The following is a 19,800-nucleotide window of genomic DNA, read 5'->3' as shown; positions in this document are numbered from 1 at the left end:
GTAAGTCATATTACAGATGAACAACCTCTCTTGCCCTGAAAAAATAATTATACAAATGTGGAGTCTCATTCCATCAGAAGAAAATTAATGCTGTTGATTCTTTAAAAATTAAATTTTTTTAAGTTTCTCCCAATCTTTATTTCACTTTCTGTATGATGATTTAATTATAATTTATATATCCTTTTCTTTTACTTTCTACTTTGCCATCTGTGAGAATTATTCAAACTGATTGGTTAATGAGCCTCCCTGTTGCTTGTCATGTTCACAGACACCATAGATCCACTGTAGAGGGCATCAAATTCAAATTAACTCTGGAAAAGAGGACATCTGAGCCTTGGAGCCTGCTAAAACCTTCTGACAGCTACCTTGGATGTGAGCAGTGAGTGCCACTGCTTCAGCACTGACTGCAAAATCCAGGCCATTACCGTTATCTGTGTCAACAATGCACTGCAATCCCTCCAATGCCCACCTTTCATGAAATGCACCAAGCATACTGGCGAATGCAACTCCTTTTGAGATTCAGGATCCTTTCATAACTGGGAATTGTTATGGTAATGGTGCTTTCAATTGTTGTCAAGGAGAGAGGAATTTCTAAAACCTTTCTTTTGCCAGAAGGACTGGTTTGCCTTTTTGAATCTAGTTAGAGGTGCGTGGTTAAAAAGGTTCAAAATTTTAAATGAACACTATAAATATCATACCCTACTTCCTCTTGTTCCTTTAGGTCCTCTCCCACCAACGATTCCAGGGAGACCGTCCGCTCCCTAAAAATTCAGAACACAATGTTCGCAAATAACTGGCCAGGTCCTTTAGTACAGAACTATAATGAAAAATTGGACATCTTTTGAAAAATTTAACCAGTACCTGCAGACCAGGATAACCAGGAAACCCTTGTACTCCCTTGAATCATAAAAAGACAGAATAAATTAGGCTTCACTGTTCGCCTATTGGCACTATTATCACCGCAGCTTTGCTGCTACTTAAAATGGAAGCATATTATAAAGAAAGAAAACCATTTATACAGCAGTTTATCACTTTTCGCTTTTCATTCACAGTTAATCACTTTGAAATGCAGTGGGCCAGATGTTGACTTTATGCAATAGTGTGAAACGGGTGAAAGCAAGTCAGTAGTTGAAGTTAATGGAAATAAAAATCTAGAGGGAGATGTAAAATGGGCTGCTGGCAATGCTATCATCCATTTTACACTGTCATACAAAGTCAACATTAACCCATTTACTGCTTTTATGTAGACAACATGGTAGCTATTTTGCACAAAGCAAGTTTCCACACAAAGCAACAGACAGTTTTGGAGGATGGGGTGGTACTGACTGAATCAGGAATGTTGGTCAGGACAGTGGGAAAAAGTACATTAAAGGCCCAAATTGCAAGGAGTTACTTTTAACACAGTGCACATACACTACTGGATCAACAGAGCTGATATTTGTGTTGTACTTGCACATATTCAAAGCAATGTTACGCATTTAAGAGAAATTTTATACAAGGATGGTTCTCTTTGTGTCAACACAGGGCATACAACCAATGATCTTCCATCTGTTAAAATGAATTGGATAGGATCTTAAACACTTGCATTTATATTAACACCTTTAACAGAGTAAAGTGTCATGAGGCACTTCACAGGAGCGGAATAAGACAGAATTTGAAACCGAGTCACATAATAGAGTCATAGAGATTTACAGAACAGAAACAGGCCCTTCGGCCCAACGTGCCTGCGCCGACCATCAAGCACCCGCCCTAACTAATCCCATTTCCTCGCACTTGGCCCGTAGCCTTGTATGTTATGGCGTTTCAAGCGCTCATCTAAATATTTCTTGAATGTCGTGAGTGTTCCTGCCTCTACCACTTCTTCAGGCAGTGTGTTCCAGATTCCAACCACCATCTGGGTGAAAAAATTCCTCCTCAACTCCCCTCTAAACCTCCTGCCCCTTACCTTAAATCTATGCCCCCTAGTATTGACCCCTCCGCTAAGGAAAAAAGTTTCTTCCTATCTATCCTATCAATGCCCCTCACAATTTTGTATACCTCAATTGGGTCCCCCCTCAAACTTCTCCGCTCCAAGGAAAACAACCCCAGTCTATCTAGTCGGTCTTCATAATTGAAATGCTCCAGCCCAGGCAACATCCTGGTGAATCTCCTCTGCACCCTCTCCATTGCAATCACATCCTTCCAATAGTGTGGCGACCAGAACTGTACACAGTACTCCAACTGTGGCCTAACCAGCATTTTATACAGCTCCATCGTAACCCCCCTGCTCTTATATTCTATGCCTCGGCTAATAAAGGGAAGTATCCCGTATGCCTTCCTAACCACCTTATCTGCCTGTGCTGCTACCTTCAGTAATCTATGGACAAGCACCCCAAGGTCCCTCTGACTCTCTGTACTTCCTAGGGTCCTACCATCCATTGTATATTCCATTGCTTTGTTAGACCTCCCAAAGTGCATCACCTCACACTTCTCAGGATTAAACTCCATTTGCCACTGCTCCGCCCATCTTACCAGCCCATCTATATCGTCCTGTAGTCTAAGGCTTTCCTCCTTGCTGTTTACAACACCACCAATTTTCGTGTTGTCTGCGAACTTACTGATCATACCTCTTATATTCACGTCTAAATCATTAATGTACACTACAAACAGTAAGGATCCCAGCACCGATCCCTGCGGTACACCATTGGTCACAGGCTTCCACTTGCAGAAACAACCCTCTACCATCACCCTCTGGCTCCTGCCACTAAGCCAATTTTGAATCCAATTTGCCAAATTACCCTGGATTCCATGGGCCTTTACTATCATAACCAACCTCCCATGCGGGACCTTATCAAAAGCCTTACTGAAGTCCATATAGACTACATCAACTACTTTACCCTCCCCTACACCTCTAGCCACCTCCTCAAAAAATTCAATCAAATTTGTTAGACACGATCTCCCACTGACAAAGCCATGCTGACTATCCCTGATTAATCCCTGCCTCTCCAAGTGGAGATTAATCCTGTCTCTCAGAATGTTTTCCAATAATTTCCCTACCACTGATGTTAGACTCACCAGCCTGTAGTTACCTGGTTTATCCCTGCTACCCTTCTTAAATAATGGTACCACATTCACTGTCCTCCAGTCCTCTGGTACCTCTCCTGTGGCCAGAGAGGATCTGAAAATTTGTGTCAATAAGTAGATATTAGGACAGGTGACCAAAAGCTTGGTCAAAGAGGCAGGTTTCAAGAACATGGACAGGTTCCAATCTCTGCATGGGGAAGACCAAAAATAAAAATAGACCTCCCAGTTACTGAGAGAATAGTAGAAAGATGAATACTGGCAATTATTGGATTTGTTTCATCACCTTTGGTCCTTTTGATCCTGGCCTTCCAACACTTTCATTCCCATCCAGGCCCTGTGTAATATCAAATAGAATGCACATATATCATCTTTAAACCACTCAGTGCACAAAATCACAAGAAATTAACTAAAAAAATACATTGATTTGTACAAATATTTGTTTATGCACATTACAGAGAAACTGCAACTTGCATAGTTAGCTCATTGTGTACAGAAAGTAACAAAAGCCCTCAATCTTCAGATTACGAGTCAGATCAGAAGTCCTAGTTTCAGTGCATGGAAATTCAGGACCACTGCAACTGGCTGCATTGACCTCGTACTACAAGATTCCACCTTCCAGGCTCATGTCATACAGACAAACACACACACACACACACACACACACACATATATAACAGTCTGCCATTACTCTTATTTTCTGCCTTTCCTGCTTATTAAAGTGAGACTTCCAATTTAGTGGGACATCTAAAGAATTTAGTGAAGATGTGCAAACTCAATGGGGTAATTTTATTTTGCGGAGTAATATAAAACCCGTGATAGCAAATCGGTAGCCTGCATCTCTCTCTCTCTGTTTTTTAATTCCATTGAATTACACTAACACACAAAGTCAAAATTACCGTCAATATATTCGGGATCTATAAAAACAATTGGCAGAAACATATGAGTGAGTTTCAGGTCAGTGAAATCCCTGAGGTAATTAGATAATGTTGCATTAATACCAGTCACAGTAATTTCAGATATAAGCGTGATCATAAGTTAATGTAGCATATGACTACTTGTACTGTCCCCAGTGAAGTTATACTCACAAGCTCTTCCAACCCTTCCAGCTCTAATTTTAGCTCAAGCATAGCTTGCCTCAGCTGTTTCACTTGTTTACATTAGCCTTTCCCTCCCTGTGTTCAATAACATTTTCTTCCATTTCTTTCCTTTCCTGTTCTGGAAATGAGATAATTTACAAGAGTGTGCTCCAACTGTAGTTTGCTATCTGAAATTTCACACACCAAAACAAACAACCCCATGATAGCCAGAGTCTGTTTTCCATGGTAGGGGTGACTAAAACTAGAGGGCATAGATTTAAGGTGAGATGGAGGAGGTTTAAAGGGGATCAAAGGAGTAAACTTTTCACACAAAGAACAGTGGGTATCTGGAATGAGCTGCCAGAGGAGGTGGTGCAGGCAGGAACAGTAGCAACATTTAAGAGGCATCTGGACAGGTACTTAAATGAGCAAGGCATAGAGGGATATGGAATTAATGCAGGCAGGTGGGATTAGTATAGCTCGGCATTATGGTCGGCATGGACGCGGTGGGCTGAAGGGCCTGTTTCTATCCTGTACAACCCTATGACTCTATGTTGCCCACGCAATATAATTTTTAACTTCACCTTAGATCTGTAGTAGGCCTCAGTGAGGCTGACTGAGTACGGTGAAATCAGTTGCTCGAGCCGTGAGGCATACTGCTTACAAGGGCTGAGTTTTATTAACTTCCTGACTGAGTTTACCATATAATGTGAGCAGTGGGCTCAAGCTGGTTCTGTGCATCTATCCATTTGTGCCATGACAGAAGCAAGAAACTACACTGAATCATCACAACACTTTAAAGGTGATGGTATGAAAAGCTGTCATTTTGATAGCAGATGGCAAGATCGATGAGAGAGTGGGCATCCCTTACCATTGATTTGTATGGAGGTTGGGACACATGTTTAAGATGGTGGAAGAGTTGAGCATCTGCAATCAATGGCACCGATCGAGTTAAAAGCTCCTTACTATTCACTGTCAATTCTTCGATTAAGGTTTCCTTCATTGATGAAATATTTTATTAATCTCCCTTCCCCAAAGGGCTGTTGATAATTTAAAATCTATCAGGAATCTCCTGGATGTAAATAATTTTAAAGATGAATCTATCTTTTAAAAGGAGCTTGTGTATAATTTTCAGTAAAAAGACAATATTGTAATTATCTTTCATCAGCTTCATTCAGCACCTGCTTTTCTACTCATACAACAACAAGCAAACCATCCACAATTGTGACTTGCCAAGTGTCACACGTTAACTATGCCCAGACTCATGTCAAACACCTGGCTAACCCCATAATAGAAGCAGACCAGTTACTTGCCTTGGCATCCCATCGGGCTGCATTTTCGCCACAGAGGCGGGAAACAGCAGCCAAGTTTGTTTTCGAGTCAGAAACTTGCCTACGGTGGGGAACAGGTGTAAGTTAAGATTTTTGCAGGGGGAAGCCCTTAATTGGTATGGAGACGGATTTCCTGTCCACTTACAGCCAGTGGGGGTGGAAACGGAGGGTGATTCAGATGTGGTGTGGGACTCATTTAGGCTTCCATGGCAGCCGGCACTGAGGCTGCTAGTTGTCCTAACGGAGAGATCTGCTGATTGTGTCAAAGTCTTCCACAGCACCAGAAGGAAGTGAGATATCACAGGATAGCAGTAGGCTTGGCACCCGGAGCCAGGCTACCCCTCGCTTCATCGATGCCAACCTGGATCTAATGCTGGAGGCCATGAGAGAAAGAGAGGTCCTCTTCCCAGAGGGTGGCAGGAGGAGGCCACATCTTCGTGCAGCAGGGGCACCGCTCTGTTCAGCGTTATCCTCCCCCCCTCACCCCCTCTTCTCTCATCTCCTGCTCATGTTCCCCCCCACCCCGATGAACTGTCTCCTTCCAGGGCCACAGCGTCCTCAAAGTCCACACATCTCTGGAGGGCCATGTTATAGAGAGTGCAGCAGACCACCACAATGACAGAGACCTTAGCAGGAGGGAATTGAAGGGCGCCACCCAACCAATCCAGGAACCTGCATCGCATCTTAAGAAGCCTGATGGCCTGCTCAATGTTTGTCCTCGTGAGCAGGTGGCATTTGTAGTATCACCTCCTGTAGAGGGGTGAGTAGCCATGTCTTCAAGGGATATTCTTTGTCCCCTTGATCTATCCACATACTTTGTGGGTTGGAGTGAAGATCTGAGGCAGCCTGGACTGGCGGAGGGTGAAGGAGTCATGGCAGCTACCAGGAAAGTGAACGCACACATGAAGGAAGCTCTTGTTGTGGTCACAGACCAGTTGGACGTTGAGGGAGTGGAAGCCCTTCTTGCTGATGGAGCTGAGTCACCAGTCACTGGATGCCTTGATAGCCGCATAGGTGCAATCGATGATGTCCTGCACCTGGGGGAATCCAGTGATGGCAGCAAAACCCAATACCCTTTGTCCCTACGAGGCTGTGTCTGTTGTGAAATGAATGTGCTGTCCAGCTCCGGCAAGGAGGGCATCAGTGACCTGTGAGTTGCAGTGGTGTGCAGTTGCTTGTGAGATGCCACCAAGTTCTGCAGCTGATTCTTTGAAGTAGCCAGAAGCAGAGAAGCTCAAGGCCACAGTTACTTCAATGACCAGTGGCAGGGCATGGTGAGTGGCACAGCGAGGTGAGAGGTCTTCGGCGACCAGGGCACAGATATCTATGATATCTATGATATCTGTCTGGAGAACTGCTGTCTCTGGCGACACTGGATCTCGGTCATCTCCAGGTATCTCTGTCTTCGGCGGTAGATCCTGCGTTGAGGGTATGGCCTCCATTGCCTTCCTGCCCCTCTTTCCTCTCCTGTGCCCTCCTGCTGCTCCCGGTTCTGCCCTTCCGTGGAGAGTGTGGCCTCTCATCACCACTGCCCCCAATACCAGCTGCAGACTTCCTTTTGGACAGGTGGCAATCCTATTGTGATTGGTAGCCTTGCCCCCTGCTCATCTGTGCCGCGATGCCGGGGTTTGATGACCCCTTTCAATGCCCAACCGCTGAATGCCCACTCTCCCTGCCACCTGCGCAGTGCTAAGGGCACTTCCTTACCATATGCCAAGTTCCTCTTTGCTCGGTGACCCTCTTATGGAGCTGGGCTGATACCCTGGGGCAGTCTTGACTGGCTCCCCACTCTGTATCCATCTTCCTTCAGCCATTCAGAAACTGACAACTTCTGAAATCCGTGGGCCCTTTAAATATTCCACCCACCACTCCCCTCCCAAAAAAAAGTCCTTAACGAGCTTTTTCATTAATTTAATTGGCCTCAATAGGAAGGAGAGCAGGATTCCTTGCCCGCCCTCCCTCCACCCTGGTTAATATTGCCGGAGCTGGGAACAGCATCCTCTAACTGATACTCCAGCTGCGCTGGTATTTTCAGGGACCCCACTGCCCTGCCTCCATTGCAGGGGGCCCAGAAAATTCAAGCCTATCATCTCTATCTGCGCATGTTATTTTGACCCTTCCTCCCATGTCGAACAGAACCCCATTTTATCAAAATTAAACCTCATTAAACACACAAATCTATCATTGGTGAGGAGAGACCACCCTAACCTGTGCTCCATGAGGTCCAACTGTTCCAGGTTCTCCTTTCTCACCCGGGTCTCCAACTTCACCCTTCAGACAATTTCAAAGTGATTATAACATGCTAAGTAACATATCTTTAGTCAACATAATTTTTACTTGCTATTATCATTTAGTACTGAATATGCAACAAATAAGTTATATCTATGAACAATGTTAGATTAATTGAAGTTCCATTTACGATTATAGGAAGACCAACATTTATATAGCCTCTCTCACATTCTTAGTACATCCTAAAGCACTTCACAATCAATGAAGTACTTTTGAAGTGTAGTCATTGTTGTAATGGAGGAAACATGACAGCTAATTTGTGTACAGCAATATCCCACAAACAGCAATGCGATAAATGACCAGTTAAACTGTTTTAGATATGTTAGTTGAGGGATAAATAGTCGCCAGGACACCCCCAGCTCTTCAAATAATGTCTTGTGATCTCTAACTTCCACTGAGTGGGCTGATGAGGCCTTGGTTTAATATCTCATCCAAAATACGACAACTGTGACAGTGCAGCGCCCCCTTGTACTGCACTGAAATGTCAGCCTATGTTATATGCTCAAAGCCCGCCAATTAGAAGAACAAAATGTAGTGAACTATATTACAATAGAAAGAAAATAAGCAAGTTTGGTCTAATTTGAGGAGATGATTTTTCTTTGTTACAAAATGTGAACAATAAATGAGGCTACTGGACAGCACTTCCAGTAACATTGCTTGTGCATTTTGTTGAATGAATTTACAACTTCATCAGAGAGGGGGGAACTGAAGGAAATCAGTATTAGTAAAAAAATAGTGCTCGGGAAATTAATGGGATTAAAGGTTGACAAATCCCCAGGGCCTGATAATCTAAATCCCAGAGTACTAAAGGAAGTGGCCCTGGAAATAGTGGATGTATTGGTGGTCATCTTCCAAAATTCTATAGACTCTGGAGCATCGGAAGGTGAAAGGTTCGAGTTCTGCTTCAGATGCCCATGGCAAGTGAAGACTAAAGTAAGATCTCCAAAAACTGTGGTTGACATCCAATAGAATACACATGCGTGGGCAGTTACTGTTGGCTCAGGGGCAGAATTCCTAACTCTCAAGTCAGAAAGGTTGTGTTTAAACCTCATTCCAGACAATACTGGGCTGACATCCAGCAAAGATGCTTCAGCCAAACAGTACCAGTGCTTCCACCCCAATCATAAAGGTTCCAGCCTACTCAGGAGGAAGTACTGAAAGATTTTAACACTGTGAGGAAGATAATGGGGAAACAACCTCAGATTATCTTCCCCAGTAAATGGCTTAAGATTCTTATGTGTGAGACTTGAGTTAGGACCTGCCTTATAATACATGGTAATTGTCTGTTCTGAGCTTTTTCAGTTGACCTATTTAGAAATTCCATTTTATTATGCAAGTATGAACAGATGACGGATAAAATAAGAGATTGTTTCACAGACCTTTTGCCCTTGGAGTCCTTGGCTGCCTTTAGACCCTCTGTAGCCATACAATCCCGATGTACCCTAAAACACCAAGAGATAACATTTTTTTTAAAACTGCTGGTCAACAATATAACAACAACAACAACTTGTATTTATATAAGCACCTTTAATGTAGTAAAGCATCCCCAGGTGCTTCACAGGAGCAATATCAAATGAAAATTTAACACTGCGCAGAAGTCCAAAAGCTTGGTCAAAGAGGTAGGTTTTAAGGTGCATCTTAAAGGAGAAAAGAGAGCTGGAGAGGTTGAGGGAGCTTTGGCAGCTGAAGGTATGGTCACCAATGTTGCAGCAATTAAAATCGGTAATGCTCACGAAGCCTGAATTGACGGAGTGCAGGTATCTTGGAGGGATGGAGGAGATTACAGGACAATGAAGGGATTTGAAAGCAAGAATGAGATTTTTTAAACTGAGGCATTGCCAGTCCAGGAGCCAATATAGATCAGCGAGCACAGGCTCGCTGATGGGTGAACAGGACTTTTGATGCTGATGGCCTTGGAATAAATGCCAATGTCAGGTTGAACCTGCTTCATCACATTGCAGATGTAGATTGAGTGACTCTCCTACCTTCACTTTATCCCCTTCTTGCCGCAAAGTTTTGCTGGGCAGAGTTTTTGCATCCAGATACATTCTTTTCCTGTCCGTAATCCAAATTTTTTAGCTAAGCTTTCTGTTGTTTGAATTGAATAGAACACGTAATATTGGAGACAGTTACAGATATCAGTCAAACAGTTTCATACTCCAGATTAAGTACTTTAGTAACTTCTGTTTGGCTATCAGACTCACTACTCTTCTGGATTGAATGGTCTGGGTGGGGGAGCCTCAGAAAATCCGACCTCTACAGAGCCAAGTGTTAGCCAAGAATTGGAATAAAACATTTTAAAATTCATGCATTTAACCATCATAATTCTATTGAGATGGATTCACCGAGAATTTATGAGTTGTGTTTTTTATTCATTCTCGAGATATGGGCATCGCTGTTAAAACTAGCATGTATTATCCATCCCCAGTTGCCTGTCAGAAGATGGTGGTAGGCCTTCTTCTTGAACAATTGCACTCTTTGTGGTTTCTGTTGGGTAGGCAGCCCCCGGAGTTTGACCCAGCGATGATGAAGACACATTGTATCAAGTGTAATGGTTAACCACTCTTCCTATTCTTCATCTCAAGCAGACATGGCTCTCCAGAGTGTATTCTTTTGTCCTAATGTGCGTCAATCAATGCAAGACGCAAGCCCGAGTTTCCCTGCCCCCACCATACACTTCACCGCGGTCCACTCAATGTCACCTGGCTGGATAGGAGCAGAAATTGTTCAGGAGCCGTTTCTCTGGCCCTTTTCGCATTTTGCCGTTTCCAGAATTTTCCACCAGTAGCGACAGGACATGTAAAAACATTCACCTGTACATAGGCAGGCGCATTCTCCTGTTATGCAAATGGCAGAGATGCTGCTCGTATCCTAACTCACACCAAGTTCCATTCACCCATCAACCCTGTGCTTGCTGACCTACATGCGTTCTTGATCTGGTAAGGCCTCAAATTTAAAATTCTCATCTTTGTCTTCGAATCTCTCTATGGCCTCAACCCTCCCTATCTCTGTAACCTCCTCCAGCATCGAGATCTCTGGGTTCCTCCAATTCTGGCTAATTATGCACCCTGGATATCTTCTCCCCTATCCCCATCCCTCCACAACCATTGGCGGCTGCACCTTCAGCACTCTGGCCTCTAAGCTGTGGAGTTCCCTCACTAAACCTCACCAATTCTCTTTCCTCCTTTTTAGATGCTCCTTAAAAAGCTATATTTTTGAACAACCTTTTGGTCACATATCCAGATAGGCAGAGCCTTTCAGTAATGGACTGCTAACTGCTACTATATGAAGAAATTACTTTCCAAAAGGAATAAATCTTTGCTCCTTTGGAGCCCATTATGCTTCAGAGGTCAACTTGGAGAGAACCTGCCTGGCTGCTAAAACAGTGGCATTTTCATTTTAAAAATACAAATAACAAGTGTTTGTTTTTTTTCCTTCTTCCCGCCTCCCCCAACAACCACTGACTCTTAATTACTCTGACAGCCAACTTCACCAATGATCTCTAATTTCAGGGGAGGCTCCAACATTTGGGAATCCCAGGCTTGGCAGGAATTGGTCAGACAACCGTTTCACAGCCTGCCTGATTTTACCCTCCATTGAAGTCAATGGGAATTGAGATGAAGGGCAGGACTTTCCCTGTGGGCTTCTGAACCCCGCCATCAGGCTCAAACATGGGTTAGATGCCCACATTGGGTTGAACTTTACAGACTCCCCGATGTCGCGGGCTTGTGGCAGGTGGGGGGGTGGTGGGGTGGGGGCCAGAAAATGCCACCGGCAGAGGCCCACCATGGGCCTCAATGCCAGGAAGGCCCAGCCCGATAAGGCCTCGTGGTGGCCCCCACAGCTCGGCGACAGGAGTCAAATTTAAATATTTAAATAAATTTAAATTAACCAATAAATGACCTACCCTCTCCCACTGTCCGTTCCAGCGTGACATTGGTGCTGATGGCCGGCACTCCTGTGCCTTCAAGTCCCTGTCCGGGGATCCGAGGAGGAATACAGATGGGGAGGGGGAAGCAGGTAAGTTTTTCAGTATGGGGTTGGGGAAGCAGCATCAGAGTGATTTCATTGGTGTAGGGGATGGTGGGAAGGGGTAAAGGTTAAAGTTTATGCACTTTGGGGGGGGAAGTTGAGGTGAACAGGATAAGTATTTTGGTGGGGTGAGAGGGCAAGGAATTAAATCTATGATTGTTGGGGAGAATGCTGCCTTTATAAAAGGCACTGTTAAACTGAGACCCCATCTGCCCTCTCAGGTGGGTGTAAAAGATCTCATGCACTATTTGAAGAAGAGCAACGGTGGTGTCCTGGCCAATATTTAGCCTTTGACTAATGCGACTGAAACAGTTTATATGGCTATTTATCTCGCTGCTACTTCTGAGAGCTTGTTATGTGCAAATTGGCTGCCACATCTTTACTTCATTGTCTGTAAAGTTGTACTCACAGTCCCAGTCATGCATTCTTGGTAAGCAGTGAGGAGGTGGGAGGAAACTCCAAGAAATTTCTCCCTGACCTAATGCGACTGAAACAGTTTACATTTATCTCGCTGCTACTTCTGAGAGCTTGCTATGTGCAAATTGGCTGCCACATCTTTACTTCATTGTCTGTAAAGTTGTACTCATGCATTCTTGGTAAGCAGTGAGGAGGTGGGAGGAAACTCCAAGAAATTTCTCTCTGACCTTTGAGAGCAATTAAGTTTCAACAACTCAACAAAGCCACAATTCCCAGCTATCCTGCATCTTGCTCTCTAAGTTGAAATGTCTCAGGAACTAGTCCTGAACCCTTGTGACGTGTTACTATGGGTCCACAGTTATCAGATGATTCAGTACTGCGTTGACACATTAAAACTCTTACTGACCGGTATCCCTGGTAACCCTTGATCTCCTTTTACTCCTTTTAATCCAACATTTCCTGCAGAACCCTGCAGAATGAGAAAAAAAAATTAAAGGTACTTAATATTAGTAATGCAGTCAAAATCCAATGTGCAGACTCTGGCTCAGGTTGGGTAACTTTAACTTTTGGCAATATTGGAAAACAGGTGATATCAAATTAGATACATGTTTTACAATCTCCCTATTTTTCTTGGATCCAATATTGTCCATTATTGCGAAAAGTTAAAATTACCTCTCACTGTATTCCTACCTTTAAAAAAAATCATGGACTGGAGTTCATTAACATCAAGATTAGAATAAATAAATGATTTCATCAATTAAGGCTGTGTTTAAAATTTTCACTGCCAATTTGGCTCCTCCTGACTTAAGTTTATGGATATCGCCAAGAGTTTGGTCAGGAACAAATGCTTATAATAAACTAAATGGTGCAATTCGAAATGGGGATGCAGGAACAGTGAAATAAATCTCTGAAGGTGGCAGGACAAGTTCATAAAGCTGTTAAAAGGAATGGAAATATTGACTTTATAAATAGAAGCATAGAGTACAAAAGCGAGGAAGTTATGCTAAATCTTTATAAATCACTTGTTAGGCCTCAGCTGGAATACAGGCTGGAATTTTTCATGACCTCGCAGGGATGTGAAGGCGGAACTCGAAGTGGGTTGCGAAGGCTCACTCTCTCCAACCGCTGCTCATGAAGTGATCTCGTGATGATTGGACAATTAATGGCTGGTAGGCAGGGTCGCTGACCACGGAGCTTCCAGAGGCAGGCCTTGAGGTGGCAGCCATGTCGTCACCTGATACAGAAGGAAGTGCTGGCAGCATATTTAAAGGGCTGCCAGCACCCGAGCCATGTGTCAAACTGTGGCCCGCAGGAAGCCTATGACCAACCACTTGAGCCTGAGACCAGCAACCCTCAGCAGCCTCCAGAACCAGACATGATTCTGGCAAGCAGGCATGGCAGAAGCAAGATCCTGGGTGGCCCCACAGTTCAGTGACAACTCCCTCCATGTGCTCCTCCAGGCTACTCTGGCAAAGTGGGATGTCCTCTTCCCCAGGGACAGAGGAAGGAGACCACCCCGCCTCACCAGGCAAACCTGGACGAAGGTCACAGAGGAGGTCAGCAGCCATGGTGTAATTCGTGAGGTTGCAGATGCTGAGGAAACAGCATGAGGTACGTGAAGATCTGGCGGACCTTCCCGAGGGTATCCTCGCCCTGGCTCAGACAGTGGAGGAGTCCATCCAGGCCATGAGTGCCATGATCTCCCTCTCCTCTGCACACACGGCCTCCTCCCTTAAGAGATTGGCAACTCTCATGGACAGCCACATCCAGCCGACCAGTCAGTGGATACCAGAGATGCACGCAGACCTGCACACCATCACCTTGACCCTGAGTTCAAGGCAGGAGTGGCAAGGCAAGAGAGGACGAATGCCTGGAGTCTCTCCCAGTCCTCGTCCTTCTGAGGTCAACAGAGAGGTACAGGTATGCTTTTCAAGGGAGGAGGAGTGGCTGACATGTGAATCTGGGGGCTCCTGTCAGGGCGCTTCTGATATGGACAGCAGCTCCTCATCCCCTCCGCCAGTGACACCAGCATCTCAAGTTGTCGTGACAACAGGGGAGACTCCTGCACCCATACATGAGCCCCTCAACATGATGGAGCCCAGCAGGCCTCAGGCAGCAAGAGGACAGCCGTCAATGTCATCATAGGCCATGAGGCAGCAAGGTCAGCAGCCTGCCTCCACCGCAGCTGGCAGCGAAGGAGGAACACCGCAGAGGAGCATGCATAAGAGATTTTAAAAAAGACAGTTGAAGCAGGTGCTCATAACATTGATAAACTCCACTTGTGTGCTATGATTAATGTAACAAATATTTAATTTGACTTATGAATGTCTGCATGCAGTGTCGATGGCCCACGGGCACTACAAGAGTGGCATGTGTCAACCCAGGGGCTGGCTGGGGGTGACCAGCAAAAGCAACAGGTGATAGCAACAAGGGTGGGGGGGGGGGTTGTTCTCGCCTTACAGCAGAGGTGAGTGGCTTCCGTGTGATTGGAGGGTGGATCTTTATTTGGCTGGATGGCTGAAGTGGTATGGGTCAGGTGAAACATATGAGTATAAAGTGCCTCCTGAGTCTCCCTTGCTCCTCTATCTTGGTGGCTTCCAATCAGCCCTCATGTCTGTCAGGATACTAGGGCTTCTCATCGGCTTCCTCACCTTCCTCCTCCTCTGAGGATGCCTCACGCTCCACTATGTCTTCAGCAGCCAGGGCCTCCCACCTGTGTAGCATCAGGTTGTGTAAAGCACAGCAAACCACCACTACCCAGGAGACCCTTGCTGGTGCATATTGAAGATCGCCACTTGATCAATCCAGGCACCTTATTTTGAAGAGACAAATGGTCTGTTCAATGGTTGCTCTGGTCAAAGCGTGGCTCATGCTACAGCATTCCTCTGCCTCAGTCCTTGGGTTCCTCACTGGTGTCAGCTACCATCTCTTCAGTGGGTAACCATCAATCGGCAAGTATCCATCCTTGTAGGCGCGTGGTGTGGGGGGGTGGAGGTGAAAAGCTGTGGCACCTGGGAGTGCCAGAGAATATACCCCATCATGGCTACTCCCAGGATAACGAGCACACACCTACAGGATTCACTGGCAGTGGTCACAGACAAGTTGGATGTTGAGGAAATGAAATCCCTTCCGGTTCAAGAAGGACACTGGCTGGCCTGTGGGAGCCCTGATGGTCACATGCGTACAGTCTATAAGACCTTGCAATTGGGGGGAATCCAGCCATGGCGCCAAAGCCTCTGGGTCTCAACCTGACTGTTTGCATTGGTTCAGAAATTGATGTACTGCATAACCCTCTTGACGAGAGAACTGATGTACTGCTTAACCCTCTGTCTCCACCTTGATGCGGTGATGTGTAGCTGATTGAGAAATACCAGTCATGTCTCCAGTGGGCCCCCGGAATGAACCAGAGGCATTGAAATTCAGGGCGACATTGACCTTGAGAGCCACTGACATCGGAAGACCACCAACGCAATTGGCGCTCACCTCCTCTGCCATCATGGTACATAGATCGCCCACAGACTCTCAGAACAGGCGCAGTCTTTGGCAAAACTGCTGCTTTGACATCTGGAGGTAGTTTGTCCGTTGTCTGTACACCCTGGCCATTGGGGACCCTCGTCTCCGCACACGGTCTCCTCTGCAACCTTCTGCCGCTTCCCCATCACGAGGCTGTCCCTGCAGGTGTAGATGAGATTGCTGCTGTCCATATCCATTTGCCCGCTCCCCCCTCCCAGGTTCTCCTCCTCATTGGAGGAACCTCCTCCAATGCCCATGCCACCTTAGCCCTGCCACATTAATGGGGGCACCCTTCCAGTAGGCAATGAAATGCTACCCAGCCCATACTGCTCTAGGGCCCTCTCCTGTGAGCCCCCTGACAGGAGGAATAACTCCTCAAGGGGGCCTTCACCCCAAATAAATGGTTGCCCTACTCCTTCCTTGCAATGAAAGTGAAACGCCTCACTGCATGGTTGCCGAGTGCAGCAGCACCAACAGCTGCTGCCCCGTTGCCGCCCTTTAAAAGCAGCCGAAGCTCTTACCCACAACCACCCCTCTGCCAATGTTGCACGTGCGTTACTCAAAAAATTCAGAGGGGCCTGTAACATCAGTTTCAATTGCCTCCTTAATCATCTACATGACCTTTAATTGCTCATTTTCGAAACGCGAGCAGAGTTTTCACAAGACTTGCCATCCATTGCTCGTGAAATTGTGTCCTGGCGTGATGATGTCGGGTGCCCAATCCGACGCCAATTTTATGCCAAGCAACCCCCCCACCCCCCACCGCCTCCATCGCCATCTGCTTTTTCCCCATAAAATCCCAGCAATTGTGTCTAGACTCCACACTTTCAGAAGAATGTCAAGGCTTTGGAGAGGGTGCAGAGAAACGCAAATGAGGGGCACAAAATTCAGATCCGTAGCACCCTGAGAGGTCCAAAATGGCATTGGCATGAGCAATCGCAAATTTCTGGTGTGAGTGGCATTGGACAGCATATTGTTGAGGGTGTTAGCACATACACAGTGAGAATCCACTGGAGGAATGCAGAGTAGGCAGATCATGAAAGCAATCAGCGTGTAAAGCTGACATGACACCAGCAGTGCCATTTTGGATCACAAATGCTCCAGCTATTGCCATCTCTCAATCACACTCAGCTGAACATGCATTCAGCAGCAGGAAGGACAACCACCAGTGCTAGTTAAAGGGATTGGCAACTACTTTCAGCTTAGTTGCTGATAGATTTCTACTGGCTGTTGCTATGATTATTTGGTGCTTTCTAGAGTTCTTCAAAGTTGCTAAAGTCTACAGGGAATGATGTGGAAGGTGCTGAAGGACTTTGTCCTCTGTTCACAGCTTCTACACAAACCAGTTGCTCCCAGACATGGCTGCAGTAGTAGGAATTCCCCTTGGATACAGCATGACTGAGAGAATGTACAGAGAGATTGCAGACCAGGGCTAGCTCCTAGAAGAAAGAGGAGGAGGAGGAGGGGAGAAGAGTTCTCACCGAGAGACCATATCTGCCCTGACATTCGGGAGGCAATTGTTCTATCTAAACCTCAGCAAGGAACAGCATGAAGAGATGCCCACACTTCAATAAGGTCGTCCTCACTGAAATCTGCCACCTGCTGCAGCCACACCTGCAACCTCAGAACAGGATGAGGCCGCACTGCCAGTGGCTGTGAACGTGCTCACAACCATGAATTTTTATGCATCAGGCTTCTTCCAGGCTGGAGATATTTGCAAAGTCTCACAGTTTGCCATCACTGTTGCATAAGGCAGATCACTGATGCTCTCTATTCAAAGAGAGCTGACTACATATAATTCTCTCTTGCCAGAGAGCAGCAAGCAGAGCGAGCACATGGCATCACAAGGATTGCAGACTTCCCCCTGGTGCAGGATGCCTTGACTACATACACATCACTTTGTGGAGCGAGCAACTTTGGGCCTAGAAGGCCCAGCTTCGGATTGCACCATCTCGGCATGGTGGCAGCAGTCTGGGCTGGCTGGCTGACAGGCAGCAGTCAGGGCACTGCTGGAGTGGCAGGGATGGGAGGGCAAATGTTGCCATCTTGAGAGAGGGCAGCAGATTTGTGGGCCAGAGAACCACCGCCACTCCCCCTGGGTGGCACATTAGCAAACTTAGTAATCTGTTGAAGGACAGATTGCTGGATTGCTCTGACATCCTGCAAGCCCCTTTGGACACTGGTATCCACTGCTATGATGGTAGCAGTCTGAGCTGCATGGCAGCAAGATGATCTTGTATGACAGAAGTCTGAGCTTCCACCGCAGCACCCAGATGTTGGGTGGCTTCTGCTTCTGCTGCAAGGGAAGCTGAGACAACAGCCATCAGAAGCTGCTTCATGGTTGTGTCCACAAGCGTGCTAATGAAGTTGGCTTCCACTTCTATGTTGGGAAGGATGGGCTCCACAAACTCCTGTGCAAAGTTGGTCCTGGACTCCTCTATGCACCTTGATATTGCACACAGGCTTACTGGCAGTCTTCCAATGTACGAAGCTTTTCATTGTGCGTGCCCTTCTGCGTTCTTCTGTAGATTGCACCAACAAAAGTGCTCATCCAAGTCCTCTGCAGCAGAACTTGTGTGCGAGCATGTCTTCTGGTGAGCTGGCATCTGTGCGACCCTTGCCCCTTCGCCTGACTGTAGGCCACTTGTACCCAATGTCTCACCACCTGCAGATCCTGCCTCTATACTTTCCTCTAAATTACATGCAGTGTCTGTATCTGAGCTGATGGATGCAAGTATGAGTGACCGTGTTTCTTCATTTTCACTGTCTTCCTGCTCTTCCACTTGTTGCTCCTCAACCACTACCTGGCCAGGTGACACTTCTTGAGTATCTGAAAGGAGAAAGGCACAAGGTTAGGGTAGTGGTGAGGGGAAGGGGGAAAGCAAGAGATGCATACTTACACCATCGCAACTTGTAAATCAGAAGAGATTATGGGATGAGGAGGAAGTGGGATGTGAGAAGGAAGATTAGGTTTGAGAATACCATCATCTGCTATCAGTTCAGCCCTGCCACTGACGACAGCCTCAGCAATGGCCACTCTAATGATGGTGAACACCATCACCTCCATGCCTGTAAGGACATGCAGCTGTGCCTATCTGCCACTGGTTAGCTCCTGCTATCTCTGGTTGTGCGCAACCATGTCCTGCAAGAGAGCGGGAAGTGTGTCAGCGAGTGTAGTGCAATCTGTTTGGGTGATGTGGCTGTCATGGTTGAATAGCTTGCAATGTGTGCAAGCTGTGTGATGCTGATGTGAGGCTTGCAGTAGAGCTAAGTGTGACGGTGAGATGCAGCTATGAATGTTCGTTAAGAATCCTAATTGATGGAGATTATTAGTAGGTGAATGGTGAGGGTGCAGTGCATTGAACAGTGCCTGAGGGTAGTGGTGCAGCTGGTAGGATATGGCATTTGCAGATGAATTCACTGACCATGACCACTTGTGTGAGATCTTTGAACTTTTTGTGACATTGCATCCACATCCTCTGGGTCTGACTACTGACATTGATCGCCTTGGTATCTGGTCCCAATGTCTTCCGAGCATTTATCTGGAGGGCCTCCTTGTGGATACAGCACTTTTCTTCTTTCCACCAACTCTACCAAGGCTCCAGTGCAACATCCAAGAATCTTGGAGCACGCTGCCTCCATGTTGTTCCATTATTCAGTCTTTTTCCACTAAAACAATGACTTCCACCATCTGCGCCAGCCAGAACACACCACCTCTTTAAGAGGTGCAAGCTTGAATTTGTGCTAGCCTCTCAAGATTTTGGGCTGTTGGTTCGTGCTGCCTGCATGCAACAATTGTGGTAATGAGCTGGCAGCACAAAGTTGTCATGCTGCCTGCATCACATTGAACAGTTGGGGGTAATCGTTCATAGGTCGCCCCATGCTCGTTTTCACTGGCTGCCCAATTTAGCCCCCCAGGTTATGAGGAGAGATTAGAGAAGCTGGGATTGGTATCTCCTTACAAAAGAGAAGGTTAAGGGGAGTCTCATAACGTTGTTCAAAATTATGAGATGTTTAAGAGAGAAGATAGGGAGAAACTGTTTCAACTGGTAACCAGAGGACACAGATTAAAGTAATTG

The 19,800-nt window shown here is 46.1% G+C and overlaps 1 protein-coding gene across 1 annotated transcript in view; it reads right to left on the bottom strand.

Annotated features, from left to right (window-relative positions):
• Positions 1 to 19,800, bottom strand: part of LOC137383331 (collagen alpha-6(VI) chain-like) — a 133,782-nt gene that overhangs the window by 31,468 nt on the left and 82,514 nt on the right. The window contains exons 26-31 of the mRNA XM_068056026.1: positions 12,615 to 12,677; positions 9,139 to 9,201; positions 7,679 to 7,741; positions 3,347 to 3,397; positions 862 to 897; positions 699 to 761 (exon numbers count right to left, since the gene is read on the bottom strand). Of these exons, the coding sequence (XP_067912127.1) occupies positions 699 to 761; positions 862 to 897; positions 3,347 to 3,397; positions 7,679 to 7,741; positions 9,139 to 9,201; positions 12,615 to 12,677 (339 nt within the window). The remainder of the gene's footprint in view (positions 1 to 698; positions 762 to 861; positions 898 to 3,346; positions 3,398 to 7,678; positions 7,742 to 9,138; positions 9,202 to 12,614; positions 12,678 to 19,800) is intronic.

The sequence above is a fragment of the Heterodontus francisci genome, chromosome 2, assembly GCF_036365525.1.
Source record: "Heterodontus francisci isolate sHetFra1 chromosome 2, sHetFra1.hap1, whole genome shotgun sequence".
Classification (NCBI taxonomy): Eukaryota; Metazoa; Chordata; class Chondrichthyes; order Heterodontiformes; family Heterodontidae; genus Heterodontus; species Heterodontus francisci.
This window is presented reverse-complemented; position numbering and strand designations above follow the sequence as displayed.